The 25,561-nt window shown below is 41.2% G+C and overlaps 1 protein-coding gene across 1 annotated transcript in view; it reads left to right on the forward strand.

Annotated features, from left to right (window-relative positions):
* LOC108258179 (kelch-like protein 29) overlaps positions 1 to 25,561 on the forward strand; it is a 208,531-nt gene that overhangs the window by 65,234 nt on the left and 117,736 nt on the right. The window contains exon 3 of the mRNA XM_047150815.2: positions 14,170 to 14,469. Within this exon, the coding sequence (XP_047006771.1) occupies positions 14,200 to 14,469 (270 nt within the window). The 5' untranslated portion in view covers positions 14,170 to 14,199. The remainder of the gene's footprint in view (positions 1 to 14,169; positions 14,470 to 25,561) is intronic.

Genomic DNA, 25,561 nt, shown 5'->3' on the forward strand with positions numbered 1-25,561 from the left:
CAAGCCCTGCTTCTTCTATTAGCATTGATTTCATATTCTGTGCAGGCCATATCTAATGCCAGGGCATCCTCCTTATCTTTTATTTATGAACACACACAATGGCTCTGAGGCATCAGTTATCCTGTCCAGAACAAAACACTCCAGGTTGGTATTCTTTGTTTGAGTCTCCATACATAGGGGAAATTAACACTTTTTTTTTTTTATCAAAACGTCTTCCAAAATGTTTCATACTTGCTTCTCATTCACATACCAAGAAGTGGAGGTCCACAAACATCCACTGACGAAGGCACAACCAACATGGTGCTGGCAAACATACTCCCCTATGTATAGAGACTTTCAGGCCATCCTGTATATCGTCAAGGAACAATTGACGACAAGATGCTGAATTATTAGAAAATAATGCACACCCGAGGTTACGACGGACCAGAGTCAATTATTCCGCTTATACCCCAGTTACCACACCTCAAGACATTGTTCAGAGGTTTTATTTCAAAATATTTGTCCGGTTTTTGTCCTTTTGTCTTTAAAACGCTCTTGTGTGTGAAACTCATTTATCATGCATCCAATCTAAAGCCTCCACTGCTAATTCTAAAACGTCATTTTAGAGCTGGTAGCAGAGGCTTGAGCCAATGATATGTATTTATTGGAGAAAGAGAGAGTGTGTGTTTCATGCTGATAATATAAAAATAGAATAAATAAATAAATAAATAAATAAATAAATAAATATCGACAGGCCTACTTGTTCACAGGGTTTTTTGTTTTTTTATTACTGCAGAAATTGCAACGAATAAATAAATACATATTGATACTTGTTGAGCGGCTTTTCTGTCTCATCTCTCTCTCTCTGTCTCTCTGTCTCTCTCTCTCTCTCTCTCTCCAATAACTGCACATCAGTGGCTCAAGCCTCCGCTTCACCTCGTGGCCGCATTGACACCTCGGGTGCGTATTATTTTTCCTAATAATAAAACGGCCCGTCGTCAGTGATTCCTTACTTATTTCTGGAAAAATCTCAATTTTCTGTCATTTTGTTTGTTGTTAAATGTGTGCGCTGTGGTAGACAGTAGGCTAACCTTTCCGTTATTTCAGTTAACCTGGCGAAGTGATCTGGAACCGTAATGCGGTCAGGACCTGACTGGAACTACTCTAGCTGTGCATTTACTGAAAATTAATTGCACACCTCAGAACATGTGTCAGCCAATCAGAATGGAGAATGCAACAGGGCTGAACTCAGAATTCAACCCTGGGGGGTTCTGTAGTGTTTCGCTACGTGTTGTCAGCTGAAAGCCTGTAGTGAAAGAGCTTGGATGTGCCAGTCTACTCCGATCTGATAGTGGCTCTCAGAATAGCCTTGTCAGATTTGTAGTTCTGATAGCGTGTCGTATCTTGACAAAGCCTTAGCTTTCAGACTATTAACAGAAATGCTCCCGTTAATAGGTTAAAGAGTGTAATGATGACTCTGTTTGCGAAGACAACAGCAGCCAGAGGTCAAGAAGAACTTCACATGAGCTTTATCTGTACTTGTAAATTAGCCACGTTCCCGTCGAACGGTCAATGTGACCGTCTGAGAGGGGACAACAGATTGAAGGCTTCACATAAACAATCTTTTGGATAACCTCTAAATCCTTCTCTAGTCCTATCCCAATATTTAAGTGTTTTATAAGGGACAGCGGTTGCTCTCGATGGCCTATAAAAGGTTGGACAGGAGGCGGTGCTGAGACTGTAGACCTCTGAAATGGGATTTCTGCTCCCTGCTTGATTGTTTCTCCCTTTTACGAAGAGAAAAGCTTGCTCATGGCTTTGATGCATTGGCACAGGATGTCACTCGACAAATGATTGAAGTGGACTGTCGCTGAGGCTAGGGCATGATTTAGCGCTTTTAGCGGGTTACATACGACCCCTCCATAAGAGCCACATACCAGTCCGCACACCGGCTCGCTCTTTTTTTCTACTTCTATTAAGATGAACGTTTGTCAAAGACTAAACCCCAGCCTGGTCATTGTATAAAAGAAATACCATTTTTCATTTTCGTGAAGAAGGTGCAGGGTATTTGTAGCTCTGCATGCCTCATTTCACTCCGTCTGTCTTTGCTTAATTTAGCGTCTTTTCTCGCAAGTCATTTTTGGCTTGTTCATGCTCTGTTGATCTGGGCTTGATGCAGTATCCATCTTAACTTACTGTACTTCATTTATTTTTCTCTCTTCACTGAGAACCTGTGCGCGTGTGTGTGTGAGTTTGTGTAGAGTGTGTGTAGAGTGAGGAATAGGTGCACAGCTGGAGGCCATGTGTGGAGACTCTCATCCACTCACGCTCTGCTTCTGAAACATGCTTCAGTTCATCGTGTGCGGCTTTGTACATCAGCTGCGCTCGCTTCATTACATCAACAAAAAGCTAGGGGGAACAAGCGAACGTGTTACATTGATTCATACATATGATACATATGGTGGCAAATGGTGGTTGGACATTTAATTACAGCTTCTCTCATCTTCTTTCCTTTTTACATGTCACTGGCTCCTATTCTTTTGTGCAGCGACCCAGCCAGAGAAATCTGTCAGACACTTCATTTAAACATTGTCTTACAGATTGGAGATACGACAATATGAGACCGTAGAGGTGGACAAAGCAGTAGCCCGGCTTCCTGGGATGAGCAGATTTTGTTTTGTTTGATGAAGTAGGTTCAACCACCAGAAAATGAACAAAACACTGTTCCTTATTGATTTTTGCAAAATAGTAGTTTTCATGTGATGTCTAATTTTCCATCCATATAACTATCACGAGCTTCCAATATTTGACTGATGGTGCAAAGATTTTTACCAGAAAGGTAAAGTCTTTTTCCACCAAAATAGAAGTATCTCTTAGGTGTCCACTGCAGCTTGCACATCTGGAAAGGGACCATTTAATGCTGCAAGGTATATACAGGTTTTAGAGCAACGTATGCTTCCATCCAGATTCCATCCCATCTTTACTTCTGAAAGACTCTACCTCTTTAAGATCATCTTTTTATACCCATCATGTCACTGAAATGTTGCCAGTTAACCAAATTAGTTGCAAAATGTTCCTCCAGCTGTTTCTTTTTAGTAGCACTTACTTTTCCAGCCTTTTGTTGCCCCGTCCCAACCTTTTGAGACGTGTTGTGACCATGACATTTAAAATGACCTTATTTTTTTTTTCTTAAATTGGTACATTTCCTGGCTTTAAACATTTGATATATTTTCTATGTTCTATGGCGAATAACATATGGGTTTATGAGATTTGCAAATCATTGCATTCTGTTTTTATTTACATTTCACCCAGCGTCCCAACTTTTTTGGAATTGGGGTTGTACTATTAGATGTCCAGTATATTTGATTCTTTAGTACTTTTCATTTCTGTATATTATCCTGTTGGAATAAATCTTGTAAAACGTTGTAAAGATTTCACGCCGTATCATATTGCACATTTTCCGATGAACCGTGTCTTATAGGTCAACTTCTATATGGCTTAAAGGTAAGTGCTTTGGGGGTTTGTCTAGATCTATAACTGAATAAAAACCTCCAAAAGCAGTGTACCCGTTTTCTCACAGAATTGGGCGACTTTTAAACTTTATGCCCGTGGGCATTTTATATCACTCCATGACATGAGAGGTGGTCTCTCGTCATCACCGTTACCTCTGTATGTTATTATACAGTGAATGAATTTTGTCATGTGTCAGTGAATTAGGTTGCTCATTCTCAGGGACTAAATATCAATGCCGATATCTCTAATCATACAGGACCATTTTAGGACCTCTGTGAAAGAACTATTTCTAGAAACAGTGTTTTTAATAATGCTAATTGTATAATGTTACTTTTAAATATCACAGTATATTGTTCGTTGTTAGAGTGTAAGCTCTGGGAGATGCAGGTGTTGAGTTTAGTCTGGATTTGGGGTAGGCTTGGTCAAGAGGACGTGGGAATGTAATAAACAAGCCACTGAGAAAATCATCTTAAGCACCGGTGTAACATATGGTACTTTCCTTGTGTATCTGTCGATGTATATTTTGACCTTCATCACCTAGTCTGAATACGTCCCTCGGAATAAACTCTTCAAATATGAGATCTCTTGCACTGCTATGCCAGCTCTCTTCCCAGGCCTCAGTGATCGTTATGTTTATAACAAAAAATACTACGGGTGAGCCTCGTTTAGTGTCATCGGTGCATGTTTGTGTATGTGTGTATACGGATTACGTGACGAACACTACTGAAGCATGTTTTACTGACTGAACATGTCAGATGCTTGAAGATTGGCATCATAAGAGGATGAGGAGAGCGTGCCTACAAGCTGCTCAGGCTTGATTCATGCTAAAGTTTATTTTCAAGAGCTGTACATTTAACCGTGACACAGGTCACTGTAAGCCTTGATTCCCAGAGAAATGCTGATTATAATGGAGATACTGAGCAGTGTGCCAGGACCCGAGCTTGCATAAAAAGTACTCTTTGCGCCAGGCTGTCTGTACCTGTCCTGAGCTCAAGTACCCCTCACTCTCGTCTTTTGTTGCTGAGCATCAAAGCCTCTCCTCATCTGAACACAAATGTTTCTCCGCAAAGATAATGGACTCGTTTGATTAGGGGGCAAAATGCAGCTTGGCTTTAATCTCTCTCTCTCTCTCTTCTCTTTCTTCTGTCATGAAACCTCCCTCTTTCAGCTCAAGTCTACGTCTCAATGTTTTTGAAAAATGCAGCTTAAATGGGCGTGGATGGCTGTGCGAAGAAGGGAGGGGGAGTGGGCGTGGCAGGGGAGGGTGAGGGGGTTGAGCCTTCAGAACACTAAACAATAAAGATGGATATTGACGAAAAGTTTGCAGATGAGGCAGAGGACTTCTCTGCTCCTCGATCGGCAGGGCTAAATGGAGACACAATAGATAGCATTGCAGGTCCTCCGCCCTGTCTATTTGAACCATTAGCCCCTGGCATGACTATGGAGGAAAACAAAACAAAACCGGAGGCAGCGTGGATGAGAGAAATGTCAGAATAGTAGTTAGCTAATAGGCTCGAGCTTTTCACGAATAAAAAGGCAAAGGCTCTTCCCTTCTACGCGGAGTCTCGTTGAATAGTTTTGCATGTGACGGCCCACGGAGGTTTCAGCGGTTTAATTAGCTCAAAAGTCGAGTAAAACTGTCGGTTAAAAATTAGACACATGCCTCATTTGAAAGGATGGAAAAGTCTTCGGGACTTCGAGACGCAAATTGCTTTCACGAGGAAGTCCGAAATCCACCTTTCTCCAATTCTCATAGCTCTCCCGAAAAAACACACTCGAACTCTTACACCACTGAAACAAACACCTGCGACCCATTTGAACGCCTCTCTCATCTGCTACATCTGTAGGAAGGCACCACGTGCTGTCATGAATAATCAAGAGACAGCATCTTCTCATAGGATAAGAACACTCAGGCTCATGAATAATTATGAGACCCCGACGCGTCATCGATGTACAATGGTTTTCAAAGTGGGGGCGCCCGGGGGGCCTCAACAATTTGGTGTGAAAAATAAATTCTCACTCTCAGACAACCACACACACACAATCAATTCCTAATGTAATGTAAAGATGTAAGATGTAATTATTAATAAAAAAGAGGGATATATTCAGAAGTCCATCCATCCATCTTCTACCGCTTACTCCTTTTCAGGGTCACGGGGAACCTGGAGCCTATCCCAGGGAGCATCGGGCACAAGGCGGGGTACACCCTGGACAGGGTGCCAGTCCATCGCAGGGCACAATCACATACACGCTCACACACCCATTCATACACTACAGACACTTTAGACACGCCAATCAGCCTACCATGCATGTCTTTGGACTGGGGGAGGAAACCGGAGTACCCGGAGGAAACCCCCGCAGCATAGGGAGAACATGCAAACTCCGCACACGCATGGCCCCGGCGGGACTCGAACCCCGGACCCTGGAGGTGTGAGGCGAACGTGCTAAATATTCAGAAGTCTGTATTTTTTATGTGTTTTTCTTGCAAAAGGGGGGCCTCGGTCAAATGTTAATGCCATTTGGGGGGCCTTGTCCGGGAAAAGTTTGGCAACCTCTGCTATAGTACATTGCCTGCACACGTCACTGCCTGTGGCGTGTGACAGGACGATAGTTTAAACCCGGAAGACGAAAATAATGGAAAAATGTCCAAAATAAACCAGTTTTCTCCTACAATGAAAATTAACGGATGCGAAGATTGTCTTTTATGATGTGCGATACGAACACCTCTGTTAAAATCTCAGAAAATGTAGTTTCATTAACTCTCAGACACACCTACCAACCTACATACAGTAATCACTCGCCCGCTCTCACTCAGTCATGATATTTGACCTCCCCACACTTGCATCTCTTCTCTAGGAACATTCATCTTTCTTAGTTTTCTCTTCCTGCATATTTATTTATTGTTTAATTTTTATAAACTGTGAGTGAGATTGCTACTGCTTTTGGTGCAGTCATGCCCCCAGATTTGTCCACAAGACCTCTCCAGTGATGCAGTTGTGTCTGTCAGATTGATCATGTGGCCTGTTTTGTCTAAGAAATAACAAAGAGTCTGGCTTAATTACAGTCTACTATGCATGAATGGGTGAATTGAGGAGGGGGTATTGTAGCCCTCACCCTGCGTGCTTATTAGAAAGAATTTTTTTCTTTTGCATCTGAAATGTGATTTAATCAGCATGCTCTAATTTCAGCGCAATATATAAATATTAATAAGGCATGTCATGTGCTGTCAAGCAAAGTCTGAAACCAGAAGTTTAACTGTCAACAAATCACACCATCATTCTGTCTTTGTGTTTTACAGATTCAAACAGTTTCGCGTTTGTTTGTTTTCCCAATCCGTGACTCTCGGTCGATCCCTTCATTTCTTCAGAAACTGCCGCACTAATACTTTTCATGCTCAGAATTGGCAGTCGGTGTATATTATTGGCTTTGAAAGTTTTATAGATGCTGTTAATTTAACTGGAAGTGATCAGTGGCAGACAGGCATATTTTGTGGAGAAAATATCTACAGCTTCAGCTTGCTGCTAAAAACCAAAAGCCATTGTTTGTGTTTCTCCACTATTTAATTCTGGCTCGAAGCCTGAAACATTAATGTTTCATTACTTCAACTTTATTTTCAGTCTGCCACCAGGCAGTAAACAGCACCATTGTTGCGCATCTGCTCTTCATATTAACAGATAATTAACCGTATACAATGTGGCAGGGGATGGCAGGGCTTTTAAGCCAAGCGTTTGGCGTGAAGTTTTCTTCAGGACGAAAGATTTGTAACTCTGCTTTTACTTCACTTCACTTCCTTCAACTTTATTTGTCCCCAAAGGACAATGGGTTTTACGGCAAGACATAGAAACATACACACAAGACAAAAAAAATATTTTTAAAAAATACTAATCATAAAAAAAATCATCACTGAGAAGAAAAAAAAAACATCACTTCTAACCAACTAACCTAAACCATCCTGAATTAAGAAGGGAAACTGCTTTAGGAATAAATAAATATCTATATTTATTGCTCTGTACAGGGGGAAATCTAAACCGGGAGCCAGGAGGTAGGGGATGGGTACTGACTGATAGGATAGATTTAGCTTTCCGCACTTCCTGTTTGTTATACAGAACAGTGAGATTCCTTTCTTGGGCACTTAGGATTTTACTGCTGACCTTCATTATTTTGCCATACCAGCATATTACAGACTATGTGTAGGATTTGTAAAAAAAAAAAAATATATATATATATATATAAGACCATAAGTTAGGGGGCATGGTGGCTTAGTTGTTGGCACGTTCGCCTCACACCTCTAGGGTCGGGGGTTCGATTCCCGCCGTGGCCCTGTGTGTGCGGAGTTTGCATGTTCTCCCCGTGCTGCGGGGGTTTCCTCCAGGTACTCGGTTTCCTCCCCCAGTCCAAAAACATGCATGGTAGGCTGATTGGCGTGTCTAAAGTGTCCGTAGTGTATTTGTGAGTGTGTATGTGATTGTGCCCTGCGATGGACTGGCACCCTATCCAGGGTGTACCCCGCCTTGTGCCCGATGCTCCCTGGGATAGGCTCCAGGTTCCCCATGACCCTGAAAAGGAGTAAGCGGTAGAAGATGGACGGATGGATGGATGGATAACCATAAGTTCTTCATGGTCTAATCAACATGAAATTTCGACAGTTTTCAGACGCAAAATAGTTGTTGCTGGCCCTTTTTACAAAGCATCTCTGTATTCAGGTTACCAAGGGACCTGTATGTTCCTTCAACTTCAACCACCTGCCCCTTAATTTACGAGAGGACATTTGAGAGAAACCAGGCAATTGTGTTATAACTCATTACAACATCATAATTGTGTGTATTTAATTGTATAAGGGTTGTAAGGAAATATTTTTTATGAGGATAATGGTGGTTTGGAGTTTGATTTGATAAAAAAGGAGAAAACAAAGGTATGCTTCAGAATAGTTTATGATAGTAGACAGGCCAAAGCTAATGTGTCATTTTTTTTAGCTGCATATTTTGAAGTTTGAATTATGCCGGTAGTGATTTTATTGGCCACGGTCACTGGGATCAGCAGGGAGGGCGGTAGCAGGCTATCTTATGGAGGTTCATATTCGTGTATTGTACATTAAGTCTTTGGCGAGGCTGTTCAACTGTATAGCCTTGGAGCGTTGATAGTAGATAAAGAGTTTAAGTGAGGCCATTTACTTTATTTGGGTATGAAAGCAGCCTGGGCTTGCGGAAAGAGGCAAGGCCTCTGTGAATTCCACGAGTGCTAATGTACTCTGTTTGAATTTCAGTTAGGCCCATAAATCGAGGCACTGCTTCCCATAAAGGATTTAGATTGAACTGACCCTGCTGTGCCATCAGGACTATCTCTGTTGGTGGTTATTCTTTTGTCAGCGTCTGTTGTCTGGACAGCCGAAAGTGGAACTTTTTAAAGACAGAGTTTCTATGGAGTCTATCGCAATTCGGTCGAGATGCTTGTGTTCTTTTGCCTCTAGACGCTTATAAAAATAGCTGATAGATTTGCAGTGTAGGTGCTAGTGAGTGCCCACACTGCAACAACAGTACACTGCCTCCTCCTTCTCTCTTTTATCATCAGATCTCTCAATGCAGGACTTCCTGCGCTGTCTGTGGCTATTTTCTGTAGCTGCACCAGTCTCTCTCACTATCCGGGCTATCCTGGAGCAGCTGTCTCTTTTCATTTGCATGAGTGTATGGACGTATATATGAGTGGGTTTGATTCCATTGTTTCGTATGTGACAGGACTCGAGTGGGGGCTAGAAGCGGGCCTCTAGGATTTAGAGCATGTAACTGTGGAGGACTGTACCGTTCGTTGTTTAGTGTAATGTCCCATCTTCTGACCATTTGGTGGATTTAAGACGCTCTAGTAGAGTTGTGACATCTTAACAGTACGACTCGCCGTGCACGTGCTGCATCCTATTAGTTTGAGTGGAAAGCTCTTCTGGATCGACGTATATGATGGTGGAATCTGGTTTGCTGTGAATGGAGTGCAACTTGAGTGCAAATGAGTGCAGCAGTGGCTCTGGCTTCAGCTAATCTGGTGAGAATAAATCTCAGCCTTAGATGCTTCACCCAGAGCAAGTGATATCTTTTCTACACTTTACTGGCCAGAAGCTTCAGGATCTTGAAGGTTGCTCTCTGCACTGTTATGCACACCCTGATTTCGGGTGTGTCCAGAAGGCTGAGACCACTAGTGAAAATGCTTCTACTGTATTTTGCATTATTTTCTAATTTACTGTTATACAGTAATTTTCATTACAAAATCATATTATTCAAACACCGTGAGTGAAAAGGTGAATCTTTTTATAATATTTATATCAGTTTCAGAGTTTCTTAGTATTTGTTTTGTCCGCTTTTTTTGCTTTAATAACAATGTGCGATCAAGCTGATGTTGACTCCACAAGTTTGAAAAATGATCGATTTCATATTAAATGCATCAGAATGTCGCCTGAACATATGCTTCGACCGAAGAGATTTGGAAGGAGGAAAATCTGACCCTTTGTCAGAGACACACATCGATCTGCCATAACATTAAAACCACCTGCCTAACACTGTGACGATCCCCCTTGTGCCACCAAAACAGTCCCGTCGAGGCATGGACTCCACAAGACCTCTGAAGGTGTGCTGTGGTATCTGGCACCAAGACGTTAGCAGCAGATTTTTAAAGTTCTGTTAGTCCAGTAGATCCCACAGATTCTCGGATCGGGTTGAGATCTGGGGAATTTTGGAGGCCAAGTCAACACCTTGGACTCTTTGACATGTTCCTCAAACAATTCCTGAACAATTTGTCCAGTCTGACAGGGTGCAATATCCTGCTGAAACAGGCCACTGCCATTATGGAATACTGTTACCATGAAAGTGTACAGTACTTGTTTTGCAACAATGATTAGGTAGGTGGTACGTGTCAAAGTAACATCCACATGAATGCCAGGACCCAAGGTTTCCCAGCAGAACATTGCCCAGAGCATCTCACTTCCTCCACCAGCTTGCCTTCTTCCCACAGTGCATTCTGGTGCCATCTCTTCCCCAGTCGTCTAGCCATCACAATTTGGCCCTTGTCAAAGTCACCCGGATCCGTACGCTTGTCCGTTTTTTTTTTTTTTTTTTTCTGCTTCCAGCACATCAACTTGGAGAACTGATTGTTCCCTCGCTGCCTAATATATCCCACCCCTTGACAGGTGCCATTGTAACGAAATAATCAATGTTAGTCATGTCGCCTGGTTTTAAAGTTATGGCTGATCGGTGTATGTGGGTGTGTGTGCACATATATTTATTTATTTCGTTATTTATTTTATCATCACAGAGCTCCTGCTGTTTGCGATGCTGTTTGCAAGAGACTCAGCATGGTTGCAAGAACTACATCAGAATCACTGTATTGAGCCAAATGAAAATGTCACCAGCAATATCTTTGCAAACATACTGGAGTACATAAAGTATTGCTTTATATAGGTCTTTAAAGATGTGCCCCATGTGCTTCACTTGTCACAGCCCCCTGGTGAAGGACAGAAAAGAGAAAATGATGATAGAAAACAGCAGCGGCATGGAGAGAGCTGCCGCAGCTTCCTGAGCATCTCGCTCCATCAGTGTCTCCCTCCACCCATCCTCAATTCTTTGTTCATGCTCTTCACCTAGAGTGCATGACAGGCCCAGGAGGTGTGTGTGTGTGTGAGAGAGAGAGAGAGCGAGAACGAGAGAGATGTGGATTAGACTTGTACTTTGGTTAATCAAACCTGTGACTTTTTCTATAGTTGTCTCTTCAGTCCTGACTCTCTCTCTCTTCCCCTCTCTCTGCTCATGAGTGCGTGAGTGTGTGCTGAACATTGATTCTAATCATATACAGTAGCTGTCATGTCAGCACCCAGCACTCAGCTGAAAACACCTGCAAAGAAGTTCTGGTAGAAAAAAATAAATAAATAAATAAATCAACAACCAAAAAACAGAAACAGTAAAACAGTCCTTCCATCTCAACCACCTCATTAAAAAGCATTTCAATGTGGCGAGTGAAGTGCTGGTCAATGCTTTTTATTGGCAGCTCCTTGCCGTCTCACTTTCCGTGTTCTCTCTCAGCTTACAAACGTAGCTGATGTTGCGTTCACTGGATATTGCAACCTATGGCTTCTGTCTTGTTCTGTGAATCAAAACAAGTGTTCATACTAAAGCTTAGAACTTTTTTTTTCCCCCACAGTGTTTACTTGGATATCATACATACAGTATAATAAAAATATAGTCAAATCGTGTAACATTTCAGGCTTTCCTGAGCTGGCATTTGTATCTCTTTTGCACAAACAGCATGCCAATCATGACTAAAGTTATAACACGTCTGGTTACCCCCCCCCAAAAAAAAAGTGAAAAGGGAGAAAATCACATTTGAGTCCACTCCAAGACGTCCCACCTACCTCTACATTTATAACCCAATCCACTTAGGAAACGAGTTCTCACTTTGATCATCAGCATCGTCCACATCAGACGCTGTCTCGTCACCTGAGGTAAAAGTTGCTCTCCGTATTTAAACGTGAAATAACCTCCTCACTCGATGGATCTTCAATGGGGAAATAATAACTGATTATGTTTTATTTAATTATCTTTTCATTTACGCATTTTAAAAACTTTGTCCGCAGGCATTTCTACGATGTGTGCAAATGCTGACACTGACATTCAGCCGATAGCCGCCTGCATTATGAATTCGTTTTTCTAATATTTTGAGATGCTGGATTGTTGATTTTCATGAGTTGTAAGCTGTAATCAAGATTAAAACAAACAAAAAAGGCTCGAAATATTTCACATTATGTGTAACGAACATTTCCACGATATATATATATTTTTTGACACGCACCTGTGTGTGTGTGTGTGTGTGTGTGTGTGTGTATATATACATATCAGTCCCTCTGGGATACTGTTGTAAAAAAAAACGCAGCAAATTCAAGCATTTTTGGCTGCAACAATCACAAACAAAACTCTGCGAAATCCTGTATAGACCTCTATAGACTGTGCCCAACCCACAATCACACAATTTGGAAAAGCCAGTCAGCTTAATACGCATGCATTTGGACTGGGGGAGGAAACCCCTGAAGCACAGAGAGAACATGCAAAGTCTGCACACACAGGGCAGACGTGGGATTTGAATTCGCACCCCAGAGGTGCGAGACAAACGTGCTAACCACTATGCCACTGTGGTTTCCGTCTATATTTATATATATATATATACACACACACATACACTGTATATACGCAGAGTAAAGCCATGAACGATAGCATCAGTATTAGCAAAGCAAAAACCACCACAAATTAATCTGGTCAGTGCAGTAGCACTCAGGAATAATCACTACGTATTTTGTAGAAAGAAATGTAATTATTAGAAGAAAGTCATTCTTATTATGGGGAATAATTTGAGGAGCTGGTCCAAAATATGACATGGCTGATGGAAGCCTTTTTTTTACAAGAAAATGGCTCTTTTCTTTCCATGCATGCAGAAACCCCACCTATTGTCCTTTTTGATCATTCTGAATGATGCATTAGTAAAGATGGTGCTCCAGTCTTCTGTTAATAGTGCATCCATTCTCCATCAACAAAAAAAAAGAGGGCTTTTCACTGTATTTTCAAGCTTCCAAACCTTGCTTGTTTATTTAAAAACAAACACACACAAAAAAAACCCATATGGCTTCTTATCTGTTCCAGCACATTTTTGTTGTTGGAGAAAATGACACAATACAACACAGTAACACCACAGCAGTTTATTTCATGATGTATACCAATGCGACTGACTTCCCAATGTAATACGCATGGCTAAAATGCAATAAATCCTGATTTCTATTGTGTAGCACCAGAATAGCCAACACTGCCTCACTGGCTAAGTAGCCTAATCTCCCCTCACATGTACAAAGAGAGAAACTAATAAGCCAATTCCCATCCTGGGGTCTCCAGACTTATTATGTGCAACTGCCTGTAGAGGATTGGCTAGATAAAGAAGCCTCAGCAAATAAGGCAAAATTAAGTCTACCCACTCAGTAACCTAAAGAAATAAAACAAACATTTTGTTCTGACAGTAGGAGGGAGAAGTAGAGGCGGTTAGTAGTCTGCTCAGGCTGCTCCCTGTGAACCAATCAGCAGTTTAAAGCAATAAAGTGAGTTATGAAATGGGCTGTCCAGTTAATTAGGACTCTGGATGGGTTTGAGTTATGAGCTTTGGGAGCCATACAAGTTAAGTCATTAAGGAAACCTGGTATAGCTGGATAGATCCTTGAGCCATATGGAATAGAGCGAAACTTCCCTCCAGCAGCAAGTGTTGCCGTTTTCTTCTTGGTCCTTGTGAGTAAATGCAAATCTTTCCACTCATTATGGACCGGCAGAATGGCTTTTACCGTAAGTAAATGGAGCATTTGGAGTTTGTGTGTCAATCAAACAGAGTAGCAGCATCTGTCGAAAATGTTTGCAGCTGGATACTCGGGGAAGCTGTTTGCATTCCGCACAGCTCTGTTGACTCTGTCCATACGTGAGTGTATATGTTTGTGTGCACTAACACTTTTCTCCGCACACGTGGGTAGTTTTTCAAAGAGTGAAAAAAAAATTCTCGTGTGCTTTTTGCTCCGCATTGTTCTATTTCTGGTTTTGTTTTTCACAGTACCTCATAGTTGTTGTTTTTTTTTGTTTGTTTGTTTTTTTTGTCCCTGTCTGTTTGTCTCTCGCTCAGACAGTGCCACATTGGCTCTGAAAGGAAGTGATGTCGCGTCACCACCACCGGTTCGAGAGGGACTACCGGGGCGTGTGGGAGCGTCGCGACCGGCCTGCACTCCTCCACAACGGAGTGACCAATAACGCCTGCACCCCTGCTGGCCCTACACTTGCTAATGGCAACAACCGGCCTGGGCTGCTTCCTCTTCCTGTTATTCCCTCCCTCCTGCCCACTCCGGTCACCATTGCCGTGACGACGAGCAGTAACGAGCTGGGCGCCAAGCGTGCAGGGGTGCCAGTTTCAGCTCCGACAGTGAAGGTAGGCACAGAGAAGAGCGGCACCATAACTTCCCTTCCTCTCTTCCCTTTTCTTCCCTCTGCTCGCCTCTTCCTGCCAAATTGCATCACTCCTCACTTCTCTCCTCCTCGCTAATTTGGTCTGTCATTATGTAAATGAGAAATTGGTCTCAATTAAGTCCAAGCCCAGAGTTTTTCAACTCGGTTTCGGGCAAGAAATACAAAGCATGTGTCTGCCATTTGAGCAGAGCAGAGTGACAATCAGGAAAATTAGTTTTTTTCTTCACAGTTCACACAGTTATATCACATTATGCTTCAGTTTGATTCTTTTTTTTTTTCTTTCTTTTGCTAAAGGCTCATTAGTTATACTGTACTATACACAGCATGTAACTCGGACCTGTCTCAGACAATGGCATGACTGACGTGATCTCAGTTGGTTTTCTTTTACAGCCCATACACTGTAAACGCTATTCTACTCCTATCACTGATAAATTATTCACTGATTATAGCACCCAGCCATGTTTGCTGTGCTAAACCGTATTGTTCACATGTTAAACCAGGCCTTTGTGTTCTACTCGCTTCATCCGAGACGAACAGTATAGTCTGCTGTGGATCCAACACAATGGTCTCCAGAGTGATTAAGACTGAACCAGGCGCCTCTGAGATAGCTATCTAAATATGGTCGCTAGCCTAACTCCATCAGCATTTGGTTTCAAGTGCTGCTCAGTCATGTCTCCCAACGCTCTTTCTTGCCAGGCCTGTCTCGGCTGAGCTCAGACGGGTGCTTTAGGGAGGAATCCTAACACACTCGGCATCCCTCAGCTCTTGTCTACGGTACAAGAGGAAGCCAGTGCGCTTGGAGTATTAAATGGATCTCGTGCTGTCGGTAGAAGTCTTATCCTTGTGCTCCACCTTGTCTGTAAGAGCCCTGTGTGATTTAGGTATTAGAGTACAGCATGTAGAAATGCAGCAGACTCGTGTCTCAATTCATTTTTTTTTTTTTCTCCACCTTAATTATTGCTTAGAAAGATGCATTAGTGTCAAGACGAGAGAGATACTCAAGGGAGAGCTACTGTTCTTGTCATCTGCTATCAAAGTCTCTCTGTAGTCTGTCCAGATGCTGAAAAAGAAAGCTTGATTTTAACCTTCTATTAAGACTTGACACAGCAGCTGATATATAATTTATGAAGAGAACTCTCTTCCTCATACGCAGTGCACATAACGTATATGTGTGAATTTGCAAAGTATTACGGGATAGATGGCAGTAGTTGTGGGTTTTATGCAAAAATGTGTGTGTGTGTATATATTTATAGGTTTTTATATCGTTGTAGGGACAAGAATAGGAATATTTGACCCTGTGGGGGCATTTGACCGGTACCCATGAAGAAAACGGTTTTTATAAATAAATAAATGAATGAATGAATGAATAAATAAATAAATAAAAAGAGCCAAAAGCTTTCGTTTTGGTTACTTAGGTTAGGGTTTTGTTTATAGGTATAGCATTAACCATTATGTCAGTGGAAGGTCCTCACAAGGATAGTAAGAAAAACGTGTGTGTGTGTGTGTGTGTGAATACTTGCATGCTGCCATGATGACTAAGGAAGCAAGCCTACTATAGAGACCGCAGGAGGCTGTCTGTCGTGACGAACGAGCCACCTCAAAATCAACAAACAGCTCTGGATTTAAGCAGAAGTGCGGCTGCTCATTTAGTCACATCGCCTTTTCATCTGTTTTTTATTTATGACACATTTATTTTTCGTTCACTTGCACATAACAATAAATTCTCCAGCAGCCAGGAGGATTAATTCAGTAGTTGTTGATGTATAGTGGATGAGCATGTAGGCTGAATAGTGATTACCGTAGTCACAGTGCCTGCGAAAAGCTATTTGCACAGATTTATTTAGGTCACTGGAATTGATCTAGTATTCTTTCACCAGACCCTTTTCTGTGATATCTGCAAATAGGGGGCTTTTATGAAAGGCTGCAATAAATTTTCCACTGACTTTTTTTTTTCATGTTTCAACCATGATAAAGCTCCTATTTAAAGGTTACCTTACATTAAAGGTGTCAGAAGGATGAATGCTGAAAAAAAGGATGCACTTAAACACACACGCTAGATTAAGATAAACACTCACGAGCATGAACGATACTAAAACTGAATTGCATACCAATAGGAGTCTCTAAACTACTGTCTAGAGTGAATACAAGCTTAAAATGGGACTTATATACACCCTCCCACCCACCGTCCACTTTATTAGGAACACCTGTACACCCGCACATCCACGCGATTATCGAATCGGCCAATCATGTGGCAGCAGCACAGTGGATGAAAGCATGCAGATACAGATCAAGAGCTTCAGTTCATATCAAACATCAGAATGGGGATAAAATGAGATCTCAGTGACTTTAACCGTGACATGGTTGTAGTTACCAGATTGGTTGTTTTGAGTATTTCAGACTCACTGGAACTGGACAGTTGAGGACTGGAAAAAGACTAGGTGCTTTTTTTCCTCTAATCTTCAACTGTATAGTCTGCGTGAGTCTGAGTTACTATATCCTTTCCGTCATCTCAGACCACATGTACTTTAGGGTGTACGGCGGATAAGTGGTCAGCACGTTCGCCTCACACCTCCAGGGTCGGGGGTTCGATTCCCACCGTGGCCCTGTGTGTGCAGAGTTTGCATGTTCTCCCCATGCTGTGGGGGTTTCCTCCGGGTACTCCGGTTTCCTCCCCCAGTCCAAAGACGTACACGGTAAGCTGATTGGCATTTCCAAAGTGTCCATAGTGTGTGTGAACGTGTATGTGATCGGCACCCTGTCCAGGGTGTACCCCGCCTTGTGCCCGATGCTCCCTGGGATAGGTTCCAGGTTTCCCCGTGACCCTGAAAAGGATAAAGCGGTATAGAAGATGGACGGACGGATTGATGGATGGACATATACTTTATATATGTACAAATATTTGTATGTGTGTGTGTGCATTTTGTACATAGCGATTCAACAACTTGGAAATCACAGTTAGCAAAGTTTTAGACGTGTTTTTACCAGTTTCTGTTAAATTGGGTTGTTACCAACTTGATCTTTGCAGGCAGACAGCCAAAGCAAGGTTATAAAGTAGCCTAGATAAAAACATTTCCATATTATTGGAAAATAGTTTCATGGTTTTTTTTGTTTTTATTAAAGTATTTTTGTCAAAGTATGTTACTTGCAGAAAAACACAGTTTTAAGTTTGAGGCTGTTTTAGAGTGAACTCCGACCGGTTATACTTGCTGTATAACCCAGAGAACTTTATTATACAGAAAAGAAAGGATTTTTCCTTTAGGACTTTTTATTTATTTATTTATTTATTTTACTGTGCCATAGATGATTCAAATTACTGTTGGGCTGCATATACCTTTTGGAGCTATAAGTATTCTCAGCTATGCATGTTTCGCACATTTGTTGCCAGTGACTGTTGCTGTACTGAATGGGTGTCTTGTGGCATTTTCAGTGGAGTGAAATGGTTTGGCACAGGCTTTAGCTGCGATCGAGGCTGCAAAATGAGTAACTCTGCCGTTGTTTATCCAGTAACACAATTAGCCCTTTTAAACATGAATGTGGTCTGTTGGGAGGAAAAAAGTCTGTGATTTTCCAGAACGATATCCATGGCACTGCTATAACTAGTTGATTAGCTGATTTTGGATTGACGAGATTTATTATGATGTCTAGCAATTTGGATTTATCTCGCAATATGGGATGCAAGCAGGCTCATTTTCACTGCCTCAGGAAGAGTGCAGAAAGATAGCAGCATTTGTAGGAAATAAAAGCCTGTTTTAAAGATTTTCCCTCCAGAAAGTGCACTTAACTCCTAAACTCTTTTAGACAGGTTTTTAAAAAATGAACATTTGGTAGAATCTTGTGAATGTTTTTTTTTTATTTGTTTATTCTTTTTTTCCAAAAACATCCTGATTTGTTTTATTCATGTTGCTTACTCATGCTAGAGGACGAACGCCACGCCATTTTATCTGGTTACGAGCCTGTCCTCTGTATGGTTAGCCGTTTTTCTTACTTCACTCCTGGCACGTGAACCAAAATCTGCTCCCTTTTTTTTTTTTTTTTTTGACGTGCTATTTCATAATGCAAGCAGATAAAGGAACAGGCCATCATTTTCCCAGCATCATTTGAGATGAATACTTTTTAATTAGCACAGCCTGAATCCAATTTCAGTGCCATACTTATGTATTTAAAAATCATTTAAGATAAGGCTGTTTTCTAATCATTAGCCAGCCTTTCAGCTCGTGACTATATTAAAGCGCCGACCCGATTCAGCTCAGAGCTGATGTTCAGATCGGGATGATTGAACTCCTCACTCCTGATGACATCTTAGTGAAGATTTACCAAGAACGAGGCAGAGAGCAATTCATATCAATAGCACTGCCAAACCAGCTTCATCATTCAGCCATTTAAAATGCGTTGTAAACTCTAATCTGCATCTCCAAAGACGGACCAAAAAAAACTGCTGAGCAGGAAGCTTCAGAAAGCCGTGAATGAAGGATCAAATCAGAGCATTTTCATCCTGTCAAGGTTTGCTGAGAGTTTAAAAAAAGAACTGCATACACACATTTAAAAAAAAAAAAAAAAATCATGCTAATTTTTTTTGGCACAGCCATTTTAAACTGAAATGATTAACATTTTTAAAAAAAGCTTAGGTTGGATGAATACTGAGTGGCGAGGTTTCTCCTGTCATGCCTGCCACTGCTCTATAACAGCACGTCTCACTGGTAAAGATAAACTTGTATCATGCACAGCATGGTGCCGCATGAGTGGAATAACCCAATTCCTCAGAGAAACAAATGACTAATTCAGCTCTTTAATAGGCGCATCACACTTCTACTTATTAAGTAAAAAGTTCTCCAAATTGCCTCTTCGACTTCTGTTTTGGTTTATTCTGAATATATTACGCATGTGATCCATCCATCCATCCATCCATTTTCCATACCGCTTATCCTACACGGGGTCGCGGGGAGCCTGGAGCCTATCCCAGGGAACTCAGGCGGGCCAGGTGGGGGACGAGGTGGGGGACACCCTGGAAGGGAATGCCAGCCCGTCTCAGGGCACAATCACACACATTCACACACTACGGACAATTTGGAAATGCCAATCAGCCGACAATGTATGTCTTTGGACTGGGGGAGGAAACCAGAGTACTCGGAGGAAACCGCCCCCTAAGCACGGGGAGTACATGCAAACACGGCACACACTGGGCGGAGGCAGGATTCGAACCCCCAACCCGTGCTGTATGCATGTGATGTATTTATTTATTTCTCTACTTAAAGCTACAGTGTGTAGGACCTTTGGTTAAGCTGAAAAAAAAAAAAAACTATCGCTTCATGGTACTGTATATTATAAAAAAGGCACGTGATGAGCTGTTGCTCTGAGTCGCCCTGACAATCCTGTAATAGTTATTCACAGTCTGTGTCAGGGATGGTGTGCTGGAATTAGTAGGGCATTTGTATGTATACATCAGACGCCAATTCAGATAAGCCAAACATGATCACGTCCCAGCTTTAGGCGTGAAAGAAGCCTGACTGACAGGATGGGAGCTAGAAGCCAGCGGGGAGCGAGAGAGAGTAAGAGTGTGAGAGAGCAGACAAATGGGAGAGAGTTTAACATGATACTCCAATAAGAGAAAAGGATGCAGGACGGATGGAGTTGTAGCTTTTTGGTTGCTGAACACATCAGGTGTATACTAGTGAACGGCGGATGATTTATCCTTGTTGGAAAGTTTGCTGACGAGACGTTCTTGAGCTAGAAATGTCATGATAGCCGGCTAGTGACTACATTTATGTGTATTTTAAACTTGGCTATATCGGGCAAAAGGGAGTGATTCGAGACCTTGGCTTGCCTGAGCCTGGTCATTTTATCCTCTCTTGTGGTTCTAGCTAGTGCTATACTACTGTTTTGTGCCAGAAGTTTTTGACAGGCTGAAGAAATAAATGCACGGTGAATACAGAATTGAAAACAAATCAGAAATGGCCGTGCATTATATGTTTATTATGTACAATATATTTTAGTTAGCGTGTTTAGTAGACCCGGAGGTGCGCAGACCATCGGGGAAAGCCCTTACATTCAGCACCGCCGCCTGGTCTTGAGCAGTGGATCAAACCTTTCCCTTCATTTAGAGCTTATATTATTTTAGCTGTATACAAGCTGGGTTACAGGGCACTGCTGCTTGATCAGGCACAGTAAGGGTACATGTCCACTGCGCACGGCACGGATATCTCCTTCTGCTGTCTTCGCCAGTGCCTCACCGCTCAAATAAAGCTTCTCATTCGAGTAGGCTACCATCGTAAACTTACTGTACTTTTAAATAGGCATTGAGATTTTTTTTTTTTTTTTTTTTGGTGAAGTATAATAGAACTGTGAAATATTTCGAATTTGTTTTCTGTCTGTTTACAGCAACATTCAATGGCAAACATTCCTTCTCGAATGTGCCATGCAGTATTTTTGTCTATTTTGTAATATTTTATTTTTGTCTTTGTGTTCATTAAGTTTTGTGTCATAGAGGAATCAGACACTGCAGTTATTAAAATCGTCCAGATGGAACTGTATGTAGGCAGTACAATGCACAGGGAAACAACTGCACACGGACAGTAGGAAGACGTCTTTTTATCCGATTTGGCACAGCTACGCAGCTTTTATGAAGCTGACACCAGCTCAGCTTTTCTTGCTGCTTGCGATCCCACAATCCCTCACACTTTTTTTTTTTTTTTTTTGCTACTCTCCATTGAAATTGACTGGGAGCAAAATTTCAGGGGACAAGTCTGTGAGCAGTGGACATGTAGCCTAAGAGTTAACCAGCTTAAAGTAGATAAAAAACAAATAAATAAAAAAAAACAAGCTGGTACACAGTAACCAAAACATCATACAATAAAGTTATTTTATAATCATAAACACATCTATAATACTGAGTAAACAAGAGTTAAGTACTTGGGCTGTGTCCCAATCCATGTAGTATAGTCTAAATAGCATGTTACTACTCCACTGGTGTTGTGATTATTTTAGCGTAGTACTATAGTCGATCCCTCCCGGATTTCGTAGAAATTAACGCTAAATCAAGCATACTCTGCAATATTCGGAGGAGGTTGCAATTTTTCAAAATTACCACAGATTTCCCACAGATTTGTGATGACGTCATGTGACGTCATCACAACATGCCAGAGCTATGAGTACAGCTAAAAGATCTCATTTACCAACAAACATCACTGTGAAAGACCAAGCAAAACTATTTAGTGGCATTGCAATTTCACCAATTCAAAAAGATTTCCACACACACACACACGAAAAAAAATAAAACCCCACAAAAATCGAGCGTTTTTGGCCGCAACAATCAAAGAAAACTGTCTAGTGTGCATGATGTGATATCGGACACAGCTCTGAATTCTATCTGAATATGTATTTCTTGGCATTTACAGCCATGAGATTCATTTACGTAGCACAATGTTACGTCACGTTCATCTGCAAGTAACTTGTGATTCCAAAATCCAAAAAGTTGTATTTCATTTCTATATATGCGAGAAGAACACTGAAATCAAAAGGCGTTTCTTTCCCATTTTCTTTATTTCAACCTTTAATACCAACATTTAAACTGTTGTTGGAGACACAGCATGAACTCCGAACGTGTCGGATCTAAAATGCACATCTTCTAGCTCAATAAGTTACATGATTGTCATGCAGCATGAACAGCAACAAATAATAATAATAAAAAAACACATTTATTTTAAAAATCCATCACAGAACAAAACGGCAGCGCGAGGCTTTGTTGCAAAGATTATGTGTTTTGGAGGTTGTCTGACAGCTTGTCAGCTTTTCATGATTAGGCAGAAAAAGGGCAGATGCATTGCTTTTTTTGCAGGCACTGCTTTAGCTGTTTTTACGGGCACTGGTCTGGTGAGAAAAGCTGCTGCTGATACACCGTCGAGGCTGGAATATGAAAGCAGTGATATACACATGTTCAGAGAAGTGTAATGTTAAAAAAAAAAAAAAAAAAAAAAAAAAAAAAAATGGCCACAGGATTTAGAATTATTGTAATAATTGTCTCTAATTATAAAATAAAATGATATTGTTATAATTATAGTTCTGTCGTGTAGGACCACATATTAAAGTGGCTCAAATGTGAAATTGAATTTTTATTTTCACAGAATTATAAAAAAAAAAAAAAATCAGATCTGTGTCGCATTTAGGTCGAAAAACCAGGGATGAACAGGCATTATGATGACTAACACATAACAAATTGACAAATTTGACAGATTATCTTGTCAGCACACACTGTGATGATTTGGCGACAGAACCTTGCAAAGGGAGAGTTCAGGATAACCGTAGTATCAGTCATCAGCGGATACGCTAAGCTCTTATATTGGTACTGTATGGAAAACGGGGAAACTGGGATTGGAACATTCCTAAAACCACATTTGTGCTACTACAATCCATTAATGCAATATGCAATAACACAACCATGGCGTCTTCAGATCTCTTGGCATTGTACATCAGATAATTCAGATCTTTCGTGATTCCCTGTGATATTTACTGCTTGTGTGCTTTTCCTCACTGAAGAAGAGGGGTAAATCGAAGTACAGTACAGTACACTAGCCCCACATGTCTACCATTTAGACCTTGCAGAGTCACATGTGTGACATCAGATCTTCAGATAGTCATGAGCATGAAATATTAATGTGTAGAGAAACCCTATTCCCAAGATTTATCCTGCTGACCTTAAAGCTTAATATACTATTCATATGTTTATTATGAGCAACATGAACACTTTTATGGTCACGGCCCAGCCCATTTGCAGCGTATCGCTCAGATCTTTTTGTTTTTGTTTTTAAGCCTTTTCTGCATGTTGTTTCCATATGGCAACAATTCATTTATTTCCAATTTCTAATTCTAACTTCAACATGACATAAACAAAACAAAATGCCATGTCACATGACCAGGAAGTTCAGGTTAAGCGGGATGGTGAAGGTCGTCATTGGAGGTCTCTCAAAACTTGATTAATTTTTCAATATTTAGGCAAAACTACTTAAAGGACAAAACACTATCTGAGATAAAATGGTGTTTGTTTTTTTTTCCTTGTCATTTAAACAAGTTTGTATATTTTGATTATTCTGTTAAATTGTAAAACGGCAAAAACATGTGATAATGGAACTGAGGTATGTGCATTCATGAAATGAAACATAGCAACAAAAAAAAACATTAGGCTTCTCTAGTAGGATATTTACAGTAAGAAAAACTGTTGTAATTGCAAACATTTTGAAACCGTTCCGAATTATTATTTGAGCCGACCTGATATTGTGGCTCAGCTGGTACTGTTGATGCCTCACAGATCTACGATCCCTGGTTCGATCCTGAGAACCTAGGTCCTTGTCTGTTTGGGTTTCCTCTGGGTTCTCATGTAGGAAAAATGTGCATGGATTGACTTGGGTATGTCTAGATGTCTAGTAGCAGGATCTGTTTTAAAGTTTGTACTTCACTCGAGCTAAACCCGAGTGAATAAAAGTGCTATTGTTCCATTTTCATTTAAGTCCAAGATTAGCCCATTCCCCTATTTTGTAATAGATCATTATACGCCCACCCTCCACCACCCCAAAATAAAACACTGTCACAAGGTTTGAACAGCTGTGACAGAATCTCATTTTCTCTTCAGATTGTCATGTCATGTTCCACTGATTAAAGATGATCCTACCCTGCGGACTGTGTCTGTGTAATATCAGTTAATCCATCCTTCATTTGCCAAGGTAATTGTGGTGCAAAAGCTTTACAAAGGTCACCTGTATTAGGTTAGGTTTTTTGCCGTCGCACTGTGTGTGTTTGATTGGATCCGGAGATCTTAAGCTTGAGTACCTCGACTACACTATTGATAGGCAGGTCATCTCCTGGCACATAGAAACACTTTCTGGGTTTTGTTTTTTTTTCCTCTCCAGTTTTAACAAGGGCCAGTCAGTCCGGTGTTTGCAGAGCGCTCAGTGGCTTTGGGATCTGAAATACTTGGCAACATGTCAGAAATGTGTCTTTCCTATTTAACACTGCTTAGTATCTGCTGAAGCTGAATTGAGGTGAGTGAGCGTGAGTGCTTTTCAGCCTAAAGAAAAAAAGAATAAACATGAGCGGGGAGAGAAACGAGAGGATTCAGGTTTCAGCTTCTATAATTGAGGGTTTAGGCTTCAGAAACTGGATGTATATTTTCTCCATTTTGTATAAGTTTGTCAATTTAGAAAAGTGCTACTTTTACTCAGAGAACATCTGAAGACAAACAATTCATGCTCTGTACTGTATAAATGTTAGTCTTTGAGAGATTAGGTGGATTTTATCACGTAGTTTAAGTCAGCAGCAATCCGTGGGCTTGATGTATGGAATCTCGCATCTGCTCGGCTTCCGGTTTGCGCTTAAAGGTTGAGTGGATGCTCACTTTCTTTATAAACTCAATTCCATTTTTCATAAACTCGATTCAATTTTTGCCCAATCCTGCACGTAAGCTGTAATTTATGGGCAAATGTATCTCATTTATTCGGTGAGTATTTTTAAACAGGGAGGATAGATTCAGGACCAGAAAGCCATGTACAAAATATAGCAAGTTTCATTTTCAAATGGAGGGAGGTGAGAATAAGAGAACAAACTCACACAGGCTTGAAGCATTGGTTATTGTTTGGCTTGTTCTTGTGGATTTTAATAAAACATGTTGGGACTGATTTGGACAGTAGATCTGAGCAGAAGGTTAAAGCCTTGGGGGAGTGCGTGGGAAGTGCATACCCTACTGCACGTCCATGCAGTAATGTTGGATCTGAAATATACAAACCTCTGCACTTAATAAAGAGCACAGCAAGGATTTCATTGAAGGGCCAAAGGACTGAAGGCAAGCAGATCAGTGTGGGTGACTGCTGATGCACGTCAAATCTACATTCAAGATTTATTTATTTTTTTTAAAAAGGCAGGAAACTGTGCGCGTGTTCTTCAGCTACTCAGTAATACAATATAGTAGACAAAAGCTCCTTAGTGAGACACACAGACGCTTCTGTGGCCGCAGTGACTGTGCAGAATTCGTAATGTGAAAGCGGAGGACTATAGTTGCGTCTCCAAGTTGC

Source organism: Ictalurus punctatus, chromosome 25, assembly GCF_001660625.3.
Source record: "Ictalurus punctatus breed USDA103 chromosome 25, Coco_2.0, whole genome shotgun sequence".
Classification (NCBI taxonomy): domain Eukaryota; kingdom Metazoa; phylum Chordata; class Actinopteri; order Siluriformes; family Ictaluridae; genus Ictalurus; species Ictalurus punctatus.